Source organism: Ictidomys tridecemlineatus, chromosome 1, assembly GCF_052094955.1.
Source record: "Ictidomys tridecemlineatus isolate mIctTri1 chromosome 1, mIctTri1.hap1, whole genome shotgun sequence".
In the NCBI taxonomy this organism is placed as follows: Eukaryota; Metazoa; Chordata; class Mammalia; order Rodentia; family Sciuridae; genus Ictidomys; species Ictidomys tridecemlineatus.
This window is the reverse complement of record NC_135477.1, coordinates 173,973,099-173,989,638: the sequence shown is the minus strand read 5'-3', so window position 1 is coordinate 173,989,638 and position 16,540 is coordinate 173,973,099. Positions and strand designations below refer to the sequence as shown.

The 16,540-nt window shown below is 35.0% G+C and overlaps 2 protein-coding genes across 7 annotated transcripts in view; one reads left to right on the top strand and one right to left on the bottom strand.

The window, feature by feature from the left end:
- Window positions 1–8,561, bottom strand: part of Hmmr (hyaluronan mediated motility receptor) — a 29,699-nt gene extending 21,138 nt beyond the window's left edge. For 3 of the 5 annotated variants that reach the window (XM_005325412.5, XM_040272099.2, XM_078052093.1), the window contains exons 1-7: window positions 8,085–8,561; window positions 5,550–5,648; window positions 5,028–5,107; window positions 3,473–3,520; window positions 1,709–1,897; window positions 599–685; window positions 332–432 (exon numbers count right to left, since the gene is read on the bottom strand). In XM_005325412.5, coding sequence (XP_005325469.1) covers window positions 332–432; window positions 599–685; window positions 1,709–1,897; window positions 3,473–3,520; window positions 5,028–5,107; window positions 5,550–5,648; window positions 8,085–8,130 — 650 coding nt within the window. In that variant the 5' untranslated portion in view covers window positions 8,131–8,561. The remainder of the gene's footprint in view (window positions 1–331; window positions 433–598; window positions 686–1,708; window positions 1,898–3,472; window positions 3,521–5,027; window positions 5,108–5,549; window positions 5,649–8,084) is intronic. The other 2 variants (XM_021726460.3, XM_040272100.2) reach the window with 2 other exon arrangements.
- A 103-nt stretch (window positions 8,562–8,664) lies between these two features.
- On the top strand, window positions 8,665–14,792 carry Nudcd2 (NudC domain containing 2). Of its 2 annotated transcripts, none has more exons than XM_078052119.1 (4): window positions 8,665–8,939; window positions 10,939–10,987; window positions 11,197–11,348; window positions 11,621–14,351. In XM_078052119.1, the coding sequence occupies exons 1-4, from the start codon at window positions 8,751–8,753 to the stop codon at window positions 11,666–11,668; spliced, it is 438 nt and encodes a 145-aa protein (XP_077908245.1). In that variant the 5' UTR covers window positions 8,665–8,750; the 3' UTR covers window positions 11,669–14,351. The 2 variants fall into 2 exon arrangements, with proteins under 2 accessions (XP_077908245.1, XP_005325470.1); XM_005325413.5 differs by having other exon boundaries at window positions 8,672–8,939; window positions 14,301–14,792.
- Window positions 14,793–16,540: the final 1,748 nt, after the last annotated feature.

The following is a 16,540-nucleotide window of genomic DNA, read 5'->3' as shown; positions in this document are numbered from 1 at the left end:
AATAGATATTGTGTCCACCTAAAACTAAAAAATAAACATAAAAAAAAAGCACCGAGATTGTAGCTCAGGACAAAGTGCCCTGGGTTTCTATTCTCAGTGTGGGGTGTGGGGGGAAATTCTGTAATGTTTTTGCAATAACTGAAAAGATAGATATGTTTAACCTGATTTAAACATTACACAATGTGTGTGTATACATATACATATACACATACATTTATATATATGAACACCATGAGGCAGTCAATGAATGTGTGCCATTTTATGTTTTTACTTATCAGATAAATAAAACAAAATAACTGGTTACACTTAATAATTTCTTTTATTCACTTACATTTTCCCCTCAAGTTGTGCTATTTTCCCCTGAGACTCTTCCAGATTCTTCTGAGTAACCAGCAGCTTCATTTCCATGCCTTCTTGTTTAGCCATCATACTCTACACCAGAAAAATTTGTTTTAAGAAATTTGAGTGCTTATATGTGTTATAAGAATTGTAATGCATTCCACTGTCATTTATTTTTTTAAAAATCACTAAAAAAAGAAAGAAATTTGAAATATTTAGATCTAGACACAGTAATTTACCAAAGGTACCGTATACTCACCCTCATTTTTGTTTCTCTTTTGTTTCTAAGTTTCATCAGCTCCAGGCTTAGCATTCTTATATTTTTCTGGTTACCATCTTCTGAAAACTAAGCACAATAAACATGCAAAAAAAAATCAGAAATATTTTCTGCTATGCCAAATATAAAATCATTTAAATACTGATCATTCTACCTATCATTGTAGCTATTATTTGCCTATACTATACTTTGGTAGAGAAAATAGCTTTTGATCAACATAATTACTGATTCCATACTGTTTTTGTCCTTTTCTTTCCTTAATGTGACTTTCTGTTTTATTTCTGAAACCCTCTGGGTGGTTACTTACATTTATATGCTGTAAAATCCACAGCAAACCTCTAAAATTGCCTCTTCAAGAGAATTTACTGAAATGTGTTGGCTTACTAAAACTAATCACCTGGTAAATCTGAAATATGCAGAATACCGGTTCCATCCCCAGCGTACTAAATAAGAAGGCTCCTGGGAATGGCCCAGGTTACTGCTCCCTTCCCCATGCTTGAGTCTAACGCACTTTGACTCTCTAAGTGAAAAGAGCCCTGAACATTACAGGCTCTGAATTAGTGACTCTTATTAAACTGAACACATATTTACATCCTCCCTCAACTTCTATAACAAGCATATGAGGACTATGTTCAGCTCTTTAAGATCATGAGTACATTAATATTGATAAATGCAGATTATTTATTGAACATTACTTATTCTATTAATTCATTTCCCACTTTATTCCCATAAGGATTAAAGATAGAAGCATGCTGCTATGCTATTATGTATTTCAGAGAAAGATCTTTAAAATGAGGTCAAAATGTAAAGTCTGTGATTTTTATTGATGATGTTAATTGGGGCTGATTATGAGAGGTGAGAAAATGTGAAGACATTAAAACAAAAAGTAACTTGTTTGTTTATAACCACTCATGTGCCAGACAACCTAATAAAAAAGAGAAACACTAGTTACTTGAAGTATTAATATTTAAGGTACATTCAGAGAAAGAAAAGGGCTCAAACAGAGCCTCCAATTCCCAAACAAGAGAAATGAGTTTTCTCAACATGCTTATTATTTATTTGATTTTAAGTGTTATCATGAGGTTCAAATACCTTAGATTTTAGTAGTTCATTAGTTCTAGTTAAGTCAATAAGCTGTTTTTCCAGTGAAGCATTGTTTGCAGAGAGAGATGTTTTTTCCCTGACTACAACATTTAACTTTGCTTCCATCTTCTCCAACTCATTTTCCATATCCTGGATCTTCTTGTCTTGAACACCACGCTCCTGGACAAGGACACGAATCTAGAGAAAACAAGATCATAAATGAATAATTCGCTAATAAAATACCAATGTAAATAAATGCTACTGGTAACAAAAGCATTAAAGCTTCTAGAAAAACCATGAGTTTTGACACCATGCTCTCATAGATATTCTTATTTTATCAGTTATTTGAATAATAATATTTACCTTATTGTAAATCTTAAAAATCTGCATGCATCTTAAGAACTGAAGAACTTTATCATAAATTTCCAAATTCAATTAAGCTGTCTATTCACTTTAAAAAAGTATTTCTACCTATTACAGCTCTTCTTTTCTAGTTCTGATTACACAAATATTAATTATAGTTTGAGATGGGGACTCTTTCTTATTTTGAGAAGGCAGAACTAGGCTGTCAAGTACAATGTAGTAGGCATCAGCCATAACTCTTGCCGTTACTAACTAGTAGATTAAACAAAACAAAATAAGAAAAGACCCCAAAGCCTTAATATATGTCAACAGAAATGTAGAAGCCAGAGACAAGGAAATCCTACAACTTTAAAATGATCGGGGAAAATCTTTGCACCTAAAATTCTATACCAAATGAAATAATTTATGCAAGCTATCAGTTCTGATCCTGACACTACCACTCACTCACCAATTAGTTCACTGTGACTCAGTTTTTAGATGTTAAGTATCAATTGCATGTATCCTCATTGACATGTACCCTCAATAAAATGACAATCAGTATTATTAAATATAAAGAGATCAAAGCAACCAGAACAAAGATTCACAATTATTTTGGTATATTCTTGGTTCTAAGATATCATTTGACTGTGATTAAATGGAAAGTCTTAATATAGCAAAAGAACATGTCCACCACATTCTGGATAGTCATGGAAGTACGGAAAAGACTGGCAGAGAAGCAAAGAGTACAGTGAGCAATTTAGTATTGTGAAAGATAAGTGAGTTCTTTAGGTCAACACTGCACATACAAATGCCTGCCATGTTATAAATGCACTGCCCAGTAGAGGCAACTGAGCAGTTAAAATGTGATTAATACAACTGAGGAACTAAGGATTAATTTAAAAACAGGATTAATTTAAAAACAACCACATGTGCTGGGCACAGGGGTGCACACATATAATCCTAGCAACTTGAGAGACAGAGATAGGAGGATTGCAAATTTGAGGACAGCCTCAGAAACTTAATGAGACCCTGGGCTGGGGATTTAGCTCAGTGGCAAAATGTCTCTGGGTTACATCCCCAGTATACACCTACCACTTCCAAAAAAAAAAAAAAAAAAGCCAAAAATAGCCAGATGTGGTGAGCATCTACAATATTGGACAGTACAGTTAGCATAACTTCATCACAGTCCATCTAACCTGTTAGAATTGTATGCTCAACATGTTAATTCTCTAGCTATGTTGTCTTAACAAAGAATGTCATACAGGAAGAGTATACACTATAAATATTTGACCCACTCATCTGTCCATATATTGTAATTTTAATAAATGGACACAGATTGCCCAAACTACAACAGAATCTTAGTTTCTCAGTTGTATGTGATCCTTTCTCCATAATACAGCATATTTACTTTTCAATAAAAGTATTGCTCACCTCTTTTTCTAGTCTCTTCAAATCTTTATCATTCTTTTGAGATTCTTTCTGTTTAAAAGCCAAAGAATAATTATAATCAAACTTAAGCACAAGAAATATCACGTAAAATTTGATTTTTAGCTATCTGAAAAAATTAAGGGTTTTCCAAATAGTTAATTTCTATTTTAAAGAGTTCACCGAGTCTGTGAAATATTTTGTAGATCACTTATTTGGTTAAGTGAAGGAAAGCTTCTTAAAATCTCAAAATAAGCCATGAATGGTGGGGCACACCTGTAATCCTAGTGGCTCAGGAAGCTGAGGCAGGAGGATCAGGAGTTTGCCAGACTCAGCAAAAGCAAGACACTAAGCAACTCAGACCCTGTCTCTAAATAAAATACAAAACAGGGCTGGAGATGTGGCTTAGTGGTCAAGTGCCCCTGACTTCATTCCCTGGTACCCCCGCTCCCCAAATATCTCAAAATACTTGAGGTTTAAGTTTTCAACCCAATAGGCCAATAGCTATTTCTATGAAGTCCCATTGAGGGTGGTGTGGGGCAGGATAAATGGAAGTTTATGGATAAACTACTGACTACCTATCTTCTAATGTTAAATAGCAACAACACATTTTGATTATCCAATCTCATACAGAAAAAAATCTTTTAAAATCAACTTAAACTTCAAATATGCAATTCCAGAGAAATAACAGAAAAATGTAAACAGTAAAATCTGATTCTAAGGCCAGGCGTGGTGACGCACAATTGTAATCTCAATGGCTTGGGAGGCTGAAGCAGGAGGATCATGAGTTCAAAGCCAGCCTCAGCAACAGTGAGGTGCTAAGCAACTCAGTGAGACCCTGTCTCTAAATAAAATACAGAAAAGGGATGGGGATGTGACTTAGTCCTTAAGCCGCTGAGTTCAATCCCCTGTACAAAAAAAAAAAAAAAATCTGATTTTCTCATTACCTTTATCCCAAGACACACAATTTCACACTATATCTTTTTATATACAACAGCTTTTCTGATGTAATAGCTAGAAACAGTATTGATTTTTGCCATCTAAAAATGGAAGAAAACATCTTAAATAAAACCTGTTTATTTGTTTCTACATTGAGGGGAAGGCACACCAATCTCATGTTTTATTAATTTTTTAAACTGATATTATTTTGTATTAGAAAGTCTATTATTTGGGAGTTCTACACATACTTGTGTGGTTAGAACTATAGTTTTCTCAAAATACTACAAAAAAAAAAAACCTATACAATTCAGTGGCAGTAATTAAAGAAAGTATCATATAGTTTGTATAGATTTATAAGAAAAATTTATCTAGATATAGAAATGACAGAAAAATAGTAATCATTTTGTAATTGTGAACTAAGGACACATTTAAATATAGATTTAGTAAAGTCCTAGGAAGAATATAAAACTTGAAAGAGTCCTAATGATAACTTATTCCATCTATTTACAGATTTAATTATAATTTTGATTTATACTTATAACTCATTCTAATTATATATAATACCCTTTGGATATGTTTTCAATGATAATTGATAAGCCAGATGGCAGTAAAAGCTCCTCACCTTTAATCTCAAAGTCTTAGCTTTTTTAGCTGAAGAAGGCATGGTACTATCTTTGTCAACACTAAGATTTTGTTGAGATTCTGCAGAAAAATGAATTGTACCAATCATAGTTAGTATTTACATGTTTCTACCACACAAAACACAATTTCTATATTACTGCAACTAAAAACACAGCAATATAAAGTTATTCTTTTCTTGATAATATATTTCTAAATAATTAATTGTACAATATTTATACATCTAAAAACCTTTCTCATTTTCCTAATATTCTCCAAGAGAGAGGTTAAGGAAATAACCAAAGAGAAAATTACATATCTATGAGTATATTGCTTAATATACAGTATGATAATGAAAGCATTACTTTGTATCTGATCCTTTCATAAATCCACCAAGAAAGTGTAAATATAATTCTAGTTTTATATCTTTTGAGATGCAACAGCAACTTTAAATTTAAATATTGTCACTTATAACTTTAAAACTTATAAAATAATATAACCATGGTTTTATTTTGGGGCCCATTACCTTTTTGTTTTTTAAATCTCTGTGATTTCTGAAAGGATACCGGTCCTTTAGATATTTCTGAAGTGTTAACATCATAAGCACCTGGAGATGGTGCACAGCCTAGAAAACACAAAGTATCAATGTATTATATAATATTATTTATGATGTTAAGTTAAAACTATGTCATGATAATGTGAATATAAGTGTAAAAATGCCATTTATAATTGGATTCTTTGTTTCTGTAAGTGTAACAATAGCACCTATTTGAAATGATGAAGAACAATATCCTATTTTCTATAGACTGGGTCAAAGGAACAAAAATCATATGATTTTGTTGTTCTTATTTTTTGCAGTACCACTGAGCTACATCCTCAGCACCCACCCCCCACACACTTTTAAAGAAAGCCTCCCCTGGGGCTGGGATTGTGGGTCAGTGGTAGAGTGCTCGCCTAGCGCGTGCGAGGCCCTGGGTTCAATCCTTTGCACCACACAAAATAAATAAAATAAAGGTATTGTGTCCATCAACAACAACAACAACAACAAGACAGTCCCCCCCCCTTTTTTTTAAAGACAGTCTCACTAAGTTGCCCAGGCTGACAACTTATACACATACATTAATATATACTGTATATTAATGATGCTGTTACCTCAACCTTATAAGTAACTGGGATTACAACAGGCATGTGCCCCTGAATCCAGCCCATAATTTTGTTGTTAAGAACTAAATATACAAAATAAAATATTTGGTATCAACTGTCTTCAAATAGAGTCACTAAGATAAATACCATGGGATTCTAGGAATCATAACTAAAATGACCTAGCCTTAGTATATATACTTAATGGAATACTACTCAGCTTTAAAGAAGAAAAATAGTAAAAGAGTAAAATTATGGCATTTGCCAGTAAATAGTTGGAGCTGGAGAATATCATGCTAAGCGAAATAAGCCAATCCCACAAAACCAAAGGCCAAATGTGTTCTCTAATATGCGAATGCTAATTCACAAAAAGGCAGGGGCACTAGAGAAGAACAGCATTTCCTTAGATTAGGTAGATGGAAGTGATAGGAGGGGAGGGGAGGGGATTTGGGGATAGGAAAGATAGTAGAATGAAACAGACATTATTGTGTGTGTGTGTGTGTGTGTGTGTGTGTGTGTATGTGACTACATGACCAATATGATTCTACAACATATACACTCAGAAAAATGAGAAATTATATCCCATCTATGTATATCAAAAGTGCATAAATGCATTCTACTGTCATGTATAACTAATTAAAACAAATTTAAAAATTTTAAAAAAAGAGTCTGTAATAAAAATTTAGAGTAATAATAAATATCTGGCTTATATCAACATGTATAGATGATATCAACTACAATTGGAATGCAGAGACAGAAAGCAATTGCACTAATAACAAGTAGAAATTTTTAGTATTTACTAAATGCCGCCATTGTGCTAAACAGGTTAGGGATATTATTTTATTCAATCCTTACAAAAACTTTACGTTAATTTATAGATAAAGAAATTGAGGCTCTAGAAATGTATAGTCATATTATATGAAATATGAACTATACTATAGTTTTACTTTCAAAAAGTTCATACTGTGTAACCTCATTTAACTGGAGTCCCAAATTTTGAGGAATTTCAGGGTGCTTACAGGTAGCAGAATTGAGATGGGATCCCTCTCAGGATTTAAGTATTAGCATAAAGCTTTAGCTGATTTGAAATCAACAGGTTAGATATATTCTCTAAAAAGCTATTTACTTGTTTAGATTCTCATGTAAATAAAAAGGGAATATCAAAGAACATTGACCATTCCAAGCAACTACTACTGTCCCTAAAATATTTTTCAAATAGTAGATAAGCACTCATTAGTAGATTCAACTAGCATTTAAAAAAGTAAAACATAATAGAAAATATCAGTGTACCTCATAAACAACAAAGTTAGGCATTTTTTTCCTAGAATTTGTTTTAATTCTGTGTGTAGAAATATAAAATATATTGTCAATAGGGTGGTTTTCCTAGTTTCTTGAGGATTTGTCACTTATGTAGAGAAATGCCTTTGATTTATGGGTGTTGATTTTATATCCAGCTACTTTGCTCAATTGATTTAATAATTCTAAGAGATTTCTGGGTCCGAGCCCATGAGGCGACGATGGAGGCAGGAAGGCTTTTACCCAGCGCCTGACTTCCCAGACAAGGAAGCTGAGGACAAGGCAGGAGTGTTTGACACTACCTCAGGACCTTGGGAGACGAACGCCTCCCACCCTGTTCCCTTCGCCCCAAGCATTCCTCGTCGCGCTGCTTAGGAATATTCCTCCCCGTCAGAAGGAAAGGTCCTCGGGGCAGGGACATTGTTTCACTGACCATTGTGTCATTCGCATCCTTAACATGCTTGGCGTGTGTCACAAACGTTTATGGGAAAATAAAAAACAGGGAGCCCCGGCCCTCCCTAAAGTCGCTTCAGGTTCTCCCGGGTGAAGGGGACCAAAAAGGGCGAGAAGCGTAAGGGCATCTCCCGTCCCTCCGCCGCCAACCCGCACCTTCCGACGTACACACCTGAAGGATCATTGAATCGCTTCAGCGGCGCCTTAGGAAAAGACATGCTGACAGCCGGCTTCCCAAACGAAGCTAAATCTCCTCAGCGTTTGCCGACAGCTACTCGTTTGAATTCAAATATCCCCGAAGAGTCCCCGCCCACCAACATATTAGCCAATTGGAGAAAACCAAAACCCCGGGGCAGACCAATCAAGCAAAGAAACACCAAAAGAACATGCGCACTAGCTCCTTGCCGCATCCAATTAGAAAGCCTGTATATTGAGGCTCCCAGCCAATGGGAGGCTGGTTTTGTTCGCTGCTTCCACGCCCAATCACTTTTGCGGTTGCTCACTTGCAGCCTAAACACTAGCAACATTTGCGCAAGCGCACTTCAAACTGGAAAGTTAAGGTTGCATTTTGGCGTCACATAAGTGAGGGGGTAATGAATTCCTACATCACTGGTTCCAAACTTCTCCCACCGTTCTGTCCCTTCCCTTGATTTCAGTTCTTTTAAACCGGTTCCTCTCAGTGCCTTAAATGGCCCTTGAGAGGGAAAAAAGGGCACACAGGGAGTCACCACCTTGCGCCCCTGCGCATGTGCAGTGACCCGAGGCGGAACCGGAGCGTGGGGATTTGGCGCCTGCGCTCGGGTGGCTCGGTGCGACAGTGCTGGCCGGCGGCGAGAGCATGTCAGCCCCTTTTGAGGAGCGCAGTGGGGTAGTTCCGTGCGGGACGCCCTGGGGCCAGTGGTACCAGACTCTGGAGGAGGTGTTCATTGAAGTGCAGGTGCCACCGGGCACTCGAGCTCAGGATATCCAGTGCGGTCTGCAGAGCCGGCACGTGGCCCTGGCCGTAGGCGGCCGCGAGATCCTCAAGGTAGCGGCTAGTCGGGCGGGCGTTCTCCTTCCATAGACTTCCGGAGCCCCGGGGCCCTAAAGCCCGCCGTTCCCGAGGAGTGGTTGTTGGTGGGCAGGTCGGCTCCTCTCTCTGGCAGCCTGGGAAAGGGGTGAAATTGGCCTGTGTTTGCTCTATTCAGAGCACCCATTCTTAGGGCAAACCTTGAATTGTGGAAATTTCGAGATTGCATTATACTGTTTAATTTTCCCCCAAAAGTCAGGCTTCTGCTTGCGATTACTCCAGAGGTCGTGCGGAGAACAGGTTAACTAGGTCGTTAAAGGGACAAGCATTGATCCTACATACTCTCTTTTCCGGGCACTGATCTAGGTTTGGAAATGAAAGACCGATAAAATCCTCCTGCTGCAGAGCGGGTTACGTTCCTAGTAAATATGTAGGCTGGTATGGGAAAGCACAACATGGAAGGGACGGTATAACAGGGTGAGAATTAAGAGATAGCGTCAGGTGACTCGTCGTCTGGAATTAGACACACCCTACCTGTTTGCAAAGTGGTCAAGCCAATTGTGAAGAGGAGTAGAAAAAATAATTAGCGCCCATTTCTTCTCATCGATGCCCTTTGGGTCTGGACCTGCTTTTTTCGTTGCTAAACCCAAAGCAGTCAAAGTTCACATAACAATTTGAAATTAAATTTTGTTCCTAGATTAGAATCCCAAGATGTTTGGTTATCTTGTAGTGTGGAGGTGAAGGGAGACTACTTGGTAGGATACCCTTCTGTGCCAGTTTTCTAGTTTTTTAACCTTAGTCAAAAAGTTATTCAAAGTTCTAAAGACCGCATTTATATGCAAGGTGTGGTAATTATAGAACCTTTCTTAGGATTGTTTTGATCAAAGTATGGTATCCATGTGTTTGAAGAGCTTGCAGAGTGCTTGGTATGTTATTGTCTCACACTGCTCATCTGTTACAATTATTTTCTATAGAAGCATCTTGAGTGCCTGGGATGATTTGTGCAAAAGACATTGATTTATGTCCTCTTGGATCTTAATGAGCTTTCTGAATATCTGTACAGTTCCTACTTTCCAGAATAATTAAAATTCCCAGCACCTTTTTATTTTTTTATTTGGAGACAGAGTCTCCCCGAGTTGCTGAGGCTGACCTTGTACTTGTATCCTTCTGCCTGAGTTTTCTTGAGTTGCTGGGATTTCAGCCATTAGTCATTATACCTGGCTAAATGATTTTTTAAAAGTAACATTTTAATTTCAATTACTATAACTTAAAAGTATGTGTTTGAGCATGGCCATTTTCATCTAAATTTATGTTTTGCTTTTTTTTGTTGACACAAGGTTTTGTGAAAAATTAGAGCACTGTGTCATGAGCTACCGTATATGCTTTAAGGTTTTTGTTTTTAATGCCAACATGTCAGCGAAGAGATTGATCCAGTTTTTATGTTTATTTATGTTTATTTTAAACCATTTTTTTAAGCAGGAAATCCCTTTTTGTACTCTTAAATTTGATTAGTAAAATTAAAGCATTTAATATATAAATTTTACATTTGGCCAATTAGTGATCAGTAGTACTTCTTCATCTTCTAAAAAGTTAAGTCTGGGCACAATGGGGCATACCTGTAATCTCAGTGACTCAGGAGGATGAGGCAGAAGGATGGCAAGTTTGAAGCCAGCTTCAACAATTTGGCAAGACCCTGTCTCAAAATAAAACGCAAAGTATAAATGGCTGGGAATATAGCTCATGGGTAGAGTACCTTTATGTTCTAATCCCCAGTACCACAATAAATAAATAAATATTCAAGGGCCCTGGTCTTCCTTTAGGGAATTCTGTGTTGCTTGTCATAGTAAATATTTCTATAACCTAGATTTCATTTAACCTTGGAAGGAAACTTAAGGTTGAGCACATAAATGTAGTGAAATGGTATAAGATGTGTTCAGTTTGAAATTAGCTAAGTCTTAATGAATGCTTTGTAAAACTAATGTAAAACTCTATATTTAGTAACATATTTATTTTTCAGGGCAAACTCTTTGATTCTACAATAGCTGATGAGGGAACGTGGACTTTGGGTAAGGATAATCTTTTAGAATTCATAGAATCTTTGTTAAAATTAATTTTTTGTTGGAACTTAATATCTTTCCCCTTAAAGTCCTTTGTCTTCAGAGCTTTGGAGAATATAGAAATACTTTGAGAACAGTTATATGCAAAAATTATCTAATGTTTTTAGGAATATATAAAACTTAATAAACTCTAGTATTTTTGTAATTGTTTTCTTTAGAGGATAGAAAAATGGTTCGTATTGTTCTCACAAAGACAAAGAGAGATGCGGCAAATTGTTGGACTTCTCTTCTGGAATCTGAATATGCAGCTGATCCTTGGGTACAAGACCAAATGCAGAGAAAACTTACATTAGAGAGATTCCAAAAAGAAGTAAGTCAGATGACTTTATGAAGGTGTATGGTTAAATATCTAAAAATAAGAGAATAATTATTATTTGACATTAAAACTCAATGTGTTTATGAAAGGTAATAAAAATTAATGTAATTTTTAAGGTAAATGATTAGAAAATTTGCTTTTATAATTTTTTAAAATTTTCTTGAAAATTTTATTTGTATTGCTATGATTTTGAGTTTAAATTTACTTAATGTACTTCAGTAAATCGTGAGTAATGAATTCTTTTTTTTAATATTTTTTCATTGTAGATGGACATGATACCTTTATCTTATTTATTCATTTTTATGTGGTGTTGAGGATCGAACCCATTTTTTCACGCTTGCCAGTCAAGTGCTCTACCATTGAGCCACAACCCCAGCCCCAAGTAATAAATTCTTACAAAGTTAGTATTAGGATACATATGTGGCATAAAAATGTATAAGGTCCCTTCACCATCATTCCCTCATTTGTTTCATGTCTCATTTTCATCTTATATTTTGGCATTTCTGTTTGTTTCATTTTTAGTTTAAGTGGAGGTTCACACTGTATTATTGTTGTTGTTTTTAACATTGAGAGTTTATTAGTCATCTGGCCATGGTCCGTTGATTGAATTCATAATGCAAAATATTTATATAGCAAATTGCTAAAAGGAGTGGTATCAAATCAAGAGAGAATGCAAAAGGCAAAGCAAGATTTTAGTTAGTGAATAGAGTATATTAAATACATTAGATTTGAGAGGCAGAGATACTCATACCTCTCTGAGGCATTATGAAAATATCCATGATGGAAAGGAAAACTGCTTGAAAGACAACCTGTTCCACTGATGTTTGAGATGAAAAAAGTGAGTTTTTAATCATCATTCTGCTGTGTACTCTTTCTCATATTTACTGAGGTGTAGTTTGTATATCATATAATGGAGCTATTTTAAGTGATCCATTGGGTTCCATGCTGTGTTGTTTTTCATGTTGTCTTCTCATTTAATAGTGTATCTTGGATATCTTTCCCTAATAGTACATATGGATAAAATTCAGTTCTTTTAATTTGCTTCAGAGCATTTCCTAGTTTGGGTCTATTAATTATTTATTTGGCTATTTCTCTTTGGTAATATTTGGATTTCTCCATTTTCCTCTATTTTAAGCAGAGCTTATGTTTCCGTCTCTGTAAAACTACTTGAATGTTCCAAGAAACATATCTTTGAGACAGATATCTAGGAGAGGAATTACTGAGTCAAAGCACTTTTAAAAATTTTTGATGAATAATTCTTTTTATATGATGATTTCCAAATACATATATCTAGCCTAGACTTTTCTTCTGAACTTTGGATCTGCATATTCAATTACCTGTTCAGCATCTCCATTTGACTATCTGACAGATGTACCAAACTCATCATGTCCAAATTAGTAATCTAATTTCCTCCATAAATAAATTTATTTGACCTTCATCCTTCTCATCTTGTTAAACGCAATTGGGTCTAGGGATTTTGCTCAGTAGTAGAGCACTGCCTAGCATGTATGAGGCCCAAGGTTCAGTTCCCAGCATTGCAAAAAAAAAAAAAAAAAAAGTTAAATCAGTTAATGGAAATTAGTTGCATAGGTCAGAAAACTTGGGAATCCTCTTTGATTCCTATCTTCTTTCTCATGACCTTTCCAGTTTGTTAGGGAGTCTTATTAGAACTATCTTCCAGATGTATTCAGAATTTAACCACTTATCACTACCAGCGCTACTACAACTCTGCTGTGTACCATCTCAAATATATTACCTGGATTACTTCAATAATTTTCTAACTGGCCTCCTTTCTTCTACCTTGCCCAGGCTGTCTTCTCAAAATAGCAGTTGGAGAAGTCCTTTTAAAATGCAAATTGGATCATACAATTTCTCATAACTCTGCAAGTTGCTTCTCTTACTGGATTAATCTAATCAGTTACTCTATTATCTCCCCAACCTTCTCTTCTCTTATTGCTGCCCCCCTCAGTCCTTCTACTCCAACTGTTCACTACTATTAAACAGTAGCCTTTTCTTTAGTTGTCCTGACTTGAATACTCTTTTTCCATAGTTTAGCTAACTTCTGCATTGTTTTCAAATCATTGCTCGATGAAGCATATGTTGATAATCATCCCATTTAGTACTGTAGATTTCTCCCGTTCCCTTACCCTATCCTATCCTATTTTTTTTTTCTCTTTTTATGGCATTTAACCAGCTTTTAACGAACTAGACCAGTGATTGGCAAACTGTGGCTTGTGGGCCAAATTCAGCCCAATGCCTAGTTTTTAAGTAAAGTTACTACTAGACATCATGCTCATTTGTTTGTGTATTATCTTGCATGCAGCAATTTCATATAGTTGTATACTTGTGAAAGTTGTATATTTGTGTATACTTGTGTTGTCTGCAAAGCCTGAAATATTTACCAACCCTTGTATTCAATAATACATGGTTTATTGGTCTCTTCTACAATGGAAACGCCACTAGAGCAGGAATCTTTGTTCACTCTCGAATTTCACATGCCTTTAAGAGTGTCTTTCAAACAGTAGTAATTCAGTAAATTTGTTAAATAAATGAAATTGCCTAATGAAAAGATGAAAGCCTGAGGTGGTATGTATTTTATAGAATTGCTGTGAGAGTTAAATGTGTTGATATATATTTACAGAACCCTGCATGGCAATACAGTAAGCTTTCAAGATAGCTTTTAAAATCGGTTTACGTATTGATATTCAAATATGTTTCTTTATAAGCTTGTCAGTGCAGTACTATACATATCAATCTAAATATCTATAAATTGTAAACTTGAAAAATACTTCATTGTTTTAAATTTTATTTTGGTGATTACAATGAGGTTTGGTATCTTTTCAGTTTTTGTCCATTTAGATCTCATTTTTTTAATCAATTACTAGTTCATACTTATCTTTTTCCTAGTTTAAGTTTTATATAATACATTTTTTTCATGTCTTTTAGAATCCTGGTTTTGACTTCAGTGGAGCAGAAATCTCAGGAAACTACAGTAAAGGTGGACCAGATTTCTCAAACCTTGAGAAATAACTGCTTTTCTTTTTTTTTTTTTGCTACATTCTGTGGATCCTAGCTGATGTTGCCAACTTAAAGGAACAGATTATGTGCTAGAAGAAAAATATGGATGCTTGAAGTTAAATTGCAAAATACATTTAAATATGGTTCTAAAAATTGCATTCAAATATGATTTACATAAGAAACGTACAGTGGGAACTGTCTGTGAACGAACATATGGCAATTTTTTTGGACTTATTTTTGCTCAGCATGGAGTTTTATACGCTACATTTTATCAGTTTCATATTTAAATGCATTTTTACTATAAAAAACATTGGGGTGCAGATCATATTAAATGAAAGGGTGCCTTCAGAGAAAATTAAGTTTTTCTTTTGATAAGTGTGATGCAGGAATAAAGTTCAATAAACTTTTTCAGAAAGAGGATCGTATGCCCCTTCATCTAAGTACATTAATTCACATAAGTACTAAAAAAAAAAAAAAAAAAAAAAATTAACAAAAATTCCACAAAAGTATTTTGGGTAACAATATTAAAAGAGTTAATGTAAATTTCTTAATTATAATATTATTTCTTAAGGGATTACTTTATGTCAAGAAATTAAAAAAGTAAAAAAAACTAATAATTACTACAAATGAGAAGTATTAATACAACAGAGAAGCAGCTAAGTGAATGCGGTTATTGGGCATGTCGTTTGTAGTAGCAGAATGCAAATTTAGGTCACTATAAAGCAGAGGCATTATTTTTCTCCTAGTGATTCAGAAATATAGACAGGGATTTTTGTCGTTTCTTGTTTCTAGTAATGGGAATTTAACACAGCGGTGTGTTCTGCTGAGCTACATCCATAGCCCATTGTTTACCCCATAAGACAAGATTTCACTAATTTGCCTAGGCAGCCTCAAACCTTTAATCCTCCTGCCTCAACTTCTTGAATTGCTGGTATTTACAGGTATGCACCACTGCCCCTGGCTATATATAGGAATTGTCGAGATTTCATTTCATCCTGTATCCTTTTTAATTTTTTTTTAAGGAATCTCAAATGTATAGCAAAGTTACAAAGTAAAGTACACAAAATTTCTTTCTTCCTGAGCCATTTGTAAATAAATTTAAGAGATAATTCACTTTAGTACTTTACTGTGTATTTGCTGCAGAAAAGGACATTCACTTTCATAACTATAACCCAACCATTAAAATTAGGAAATTTATGGTGACATATTACTACCATCTGTTTCTCAGATATTCCCTCTAATCACAGTAAACTGATAGTCCCAATAATGTCTGTCATAACAAGAAAACTCTTTCACAATCATGACCTGCCTGTAGATGTCAGTCTGGAACAAGTTATTTTTGTGTTTTGTTTTTAACCCCCCTTGGCTTTCAAAACTTTGGCATTTTCAAAGATTACATTCTAGCTTTATGTGATATTCCTTTTGTATATTTAATTATTTATTTGTGATGTTGGAGATCAAACCCATGGCCTTAAAGCATGCTAGGCAAACACTCTAGCACTGAGGTACATCCCCAGTGTCTCTGATATTTTTTCATGATGAAATTCAAGTTGTGAATTATTGTCAAGAATGTTATAGAAGTGATCTTATTTTATCCTATCATAGATTAGTGATTTCAATTTGTCCTACTTAAGATAGTGTTACTTAGATCACTGAATAAGATAGTGGCTGCCATACTTCACTATAAAGTACCTCCTTTTAAAATGAATTATTTTGGGAGAAGGTAATTTAAAAGTACTACCATGTTTCTAGTCAAATTTTAAATTCATATCTGTCGAATCAATGTCTTACTTGGTGGGTGAAAATCTATTATTTTTATTACTTTGATGTTTTAAATTCATAAAATTAAATTATTGGCCAGTAAAATACACATGCTAGGTGACTTCTGTTGTCCTTTTAACATATTCCCATGATTATTTGGGTGATTTCTTACTCTGATCTAATATACACCAGGCTAATTACACATTCCCTGCCCCAGCCCAAGAATCAGCCATTTTTCCAAGGAACCCATGTTCTCTTTAGTGAATAAGGGTATTTTTAAGAAGCTGGGGGTATAGCTCATTAGTAGAGCACTTGCCTAGCATGTTCAAAGACCTGAGTTTAGTCCCCAGCACCACATACACAAAACTATGATCTGTGTGTAAGTAATTACTGTTAGTTTGTATAAA

Coding starts and splice junctions, on each gene's coding strand:
- Nudcd2 (XM_005325413.5), top strand. CDS start 8,751: ATGTCAGCCCCTTTTGAGGAGCGCAGTGGGGTAGTTCCGTGCGGGACG. Junction 10,988..11,196: donor TGAGGGAACGTGGACTTTGG/GTAAGGATAATC, acceptor TGTTTTCTTTAG/AGGATAGAAAAATGGTTCGT. Junction 11,349..14,300: donor TAGAGAGATTCCAAAAAGAA/GTAAGTCAGATG, acceptor CATGTCTTTTAG/AATCCTGGTTTTGACTTCAG.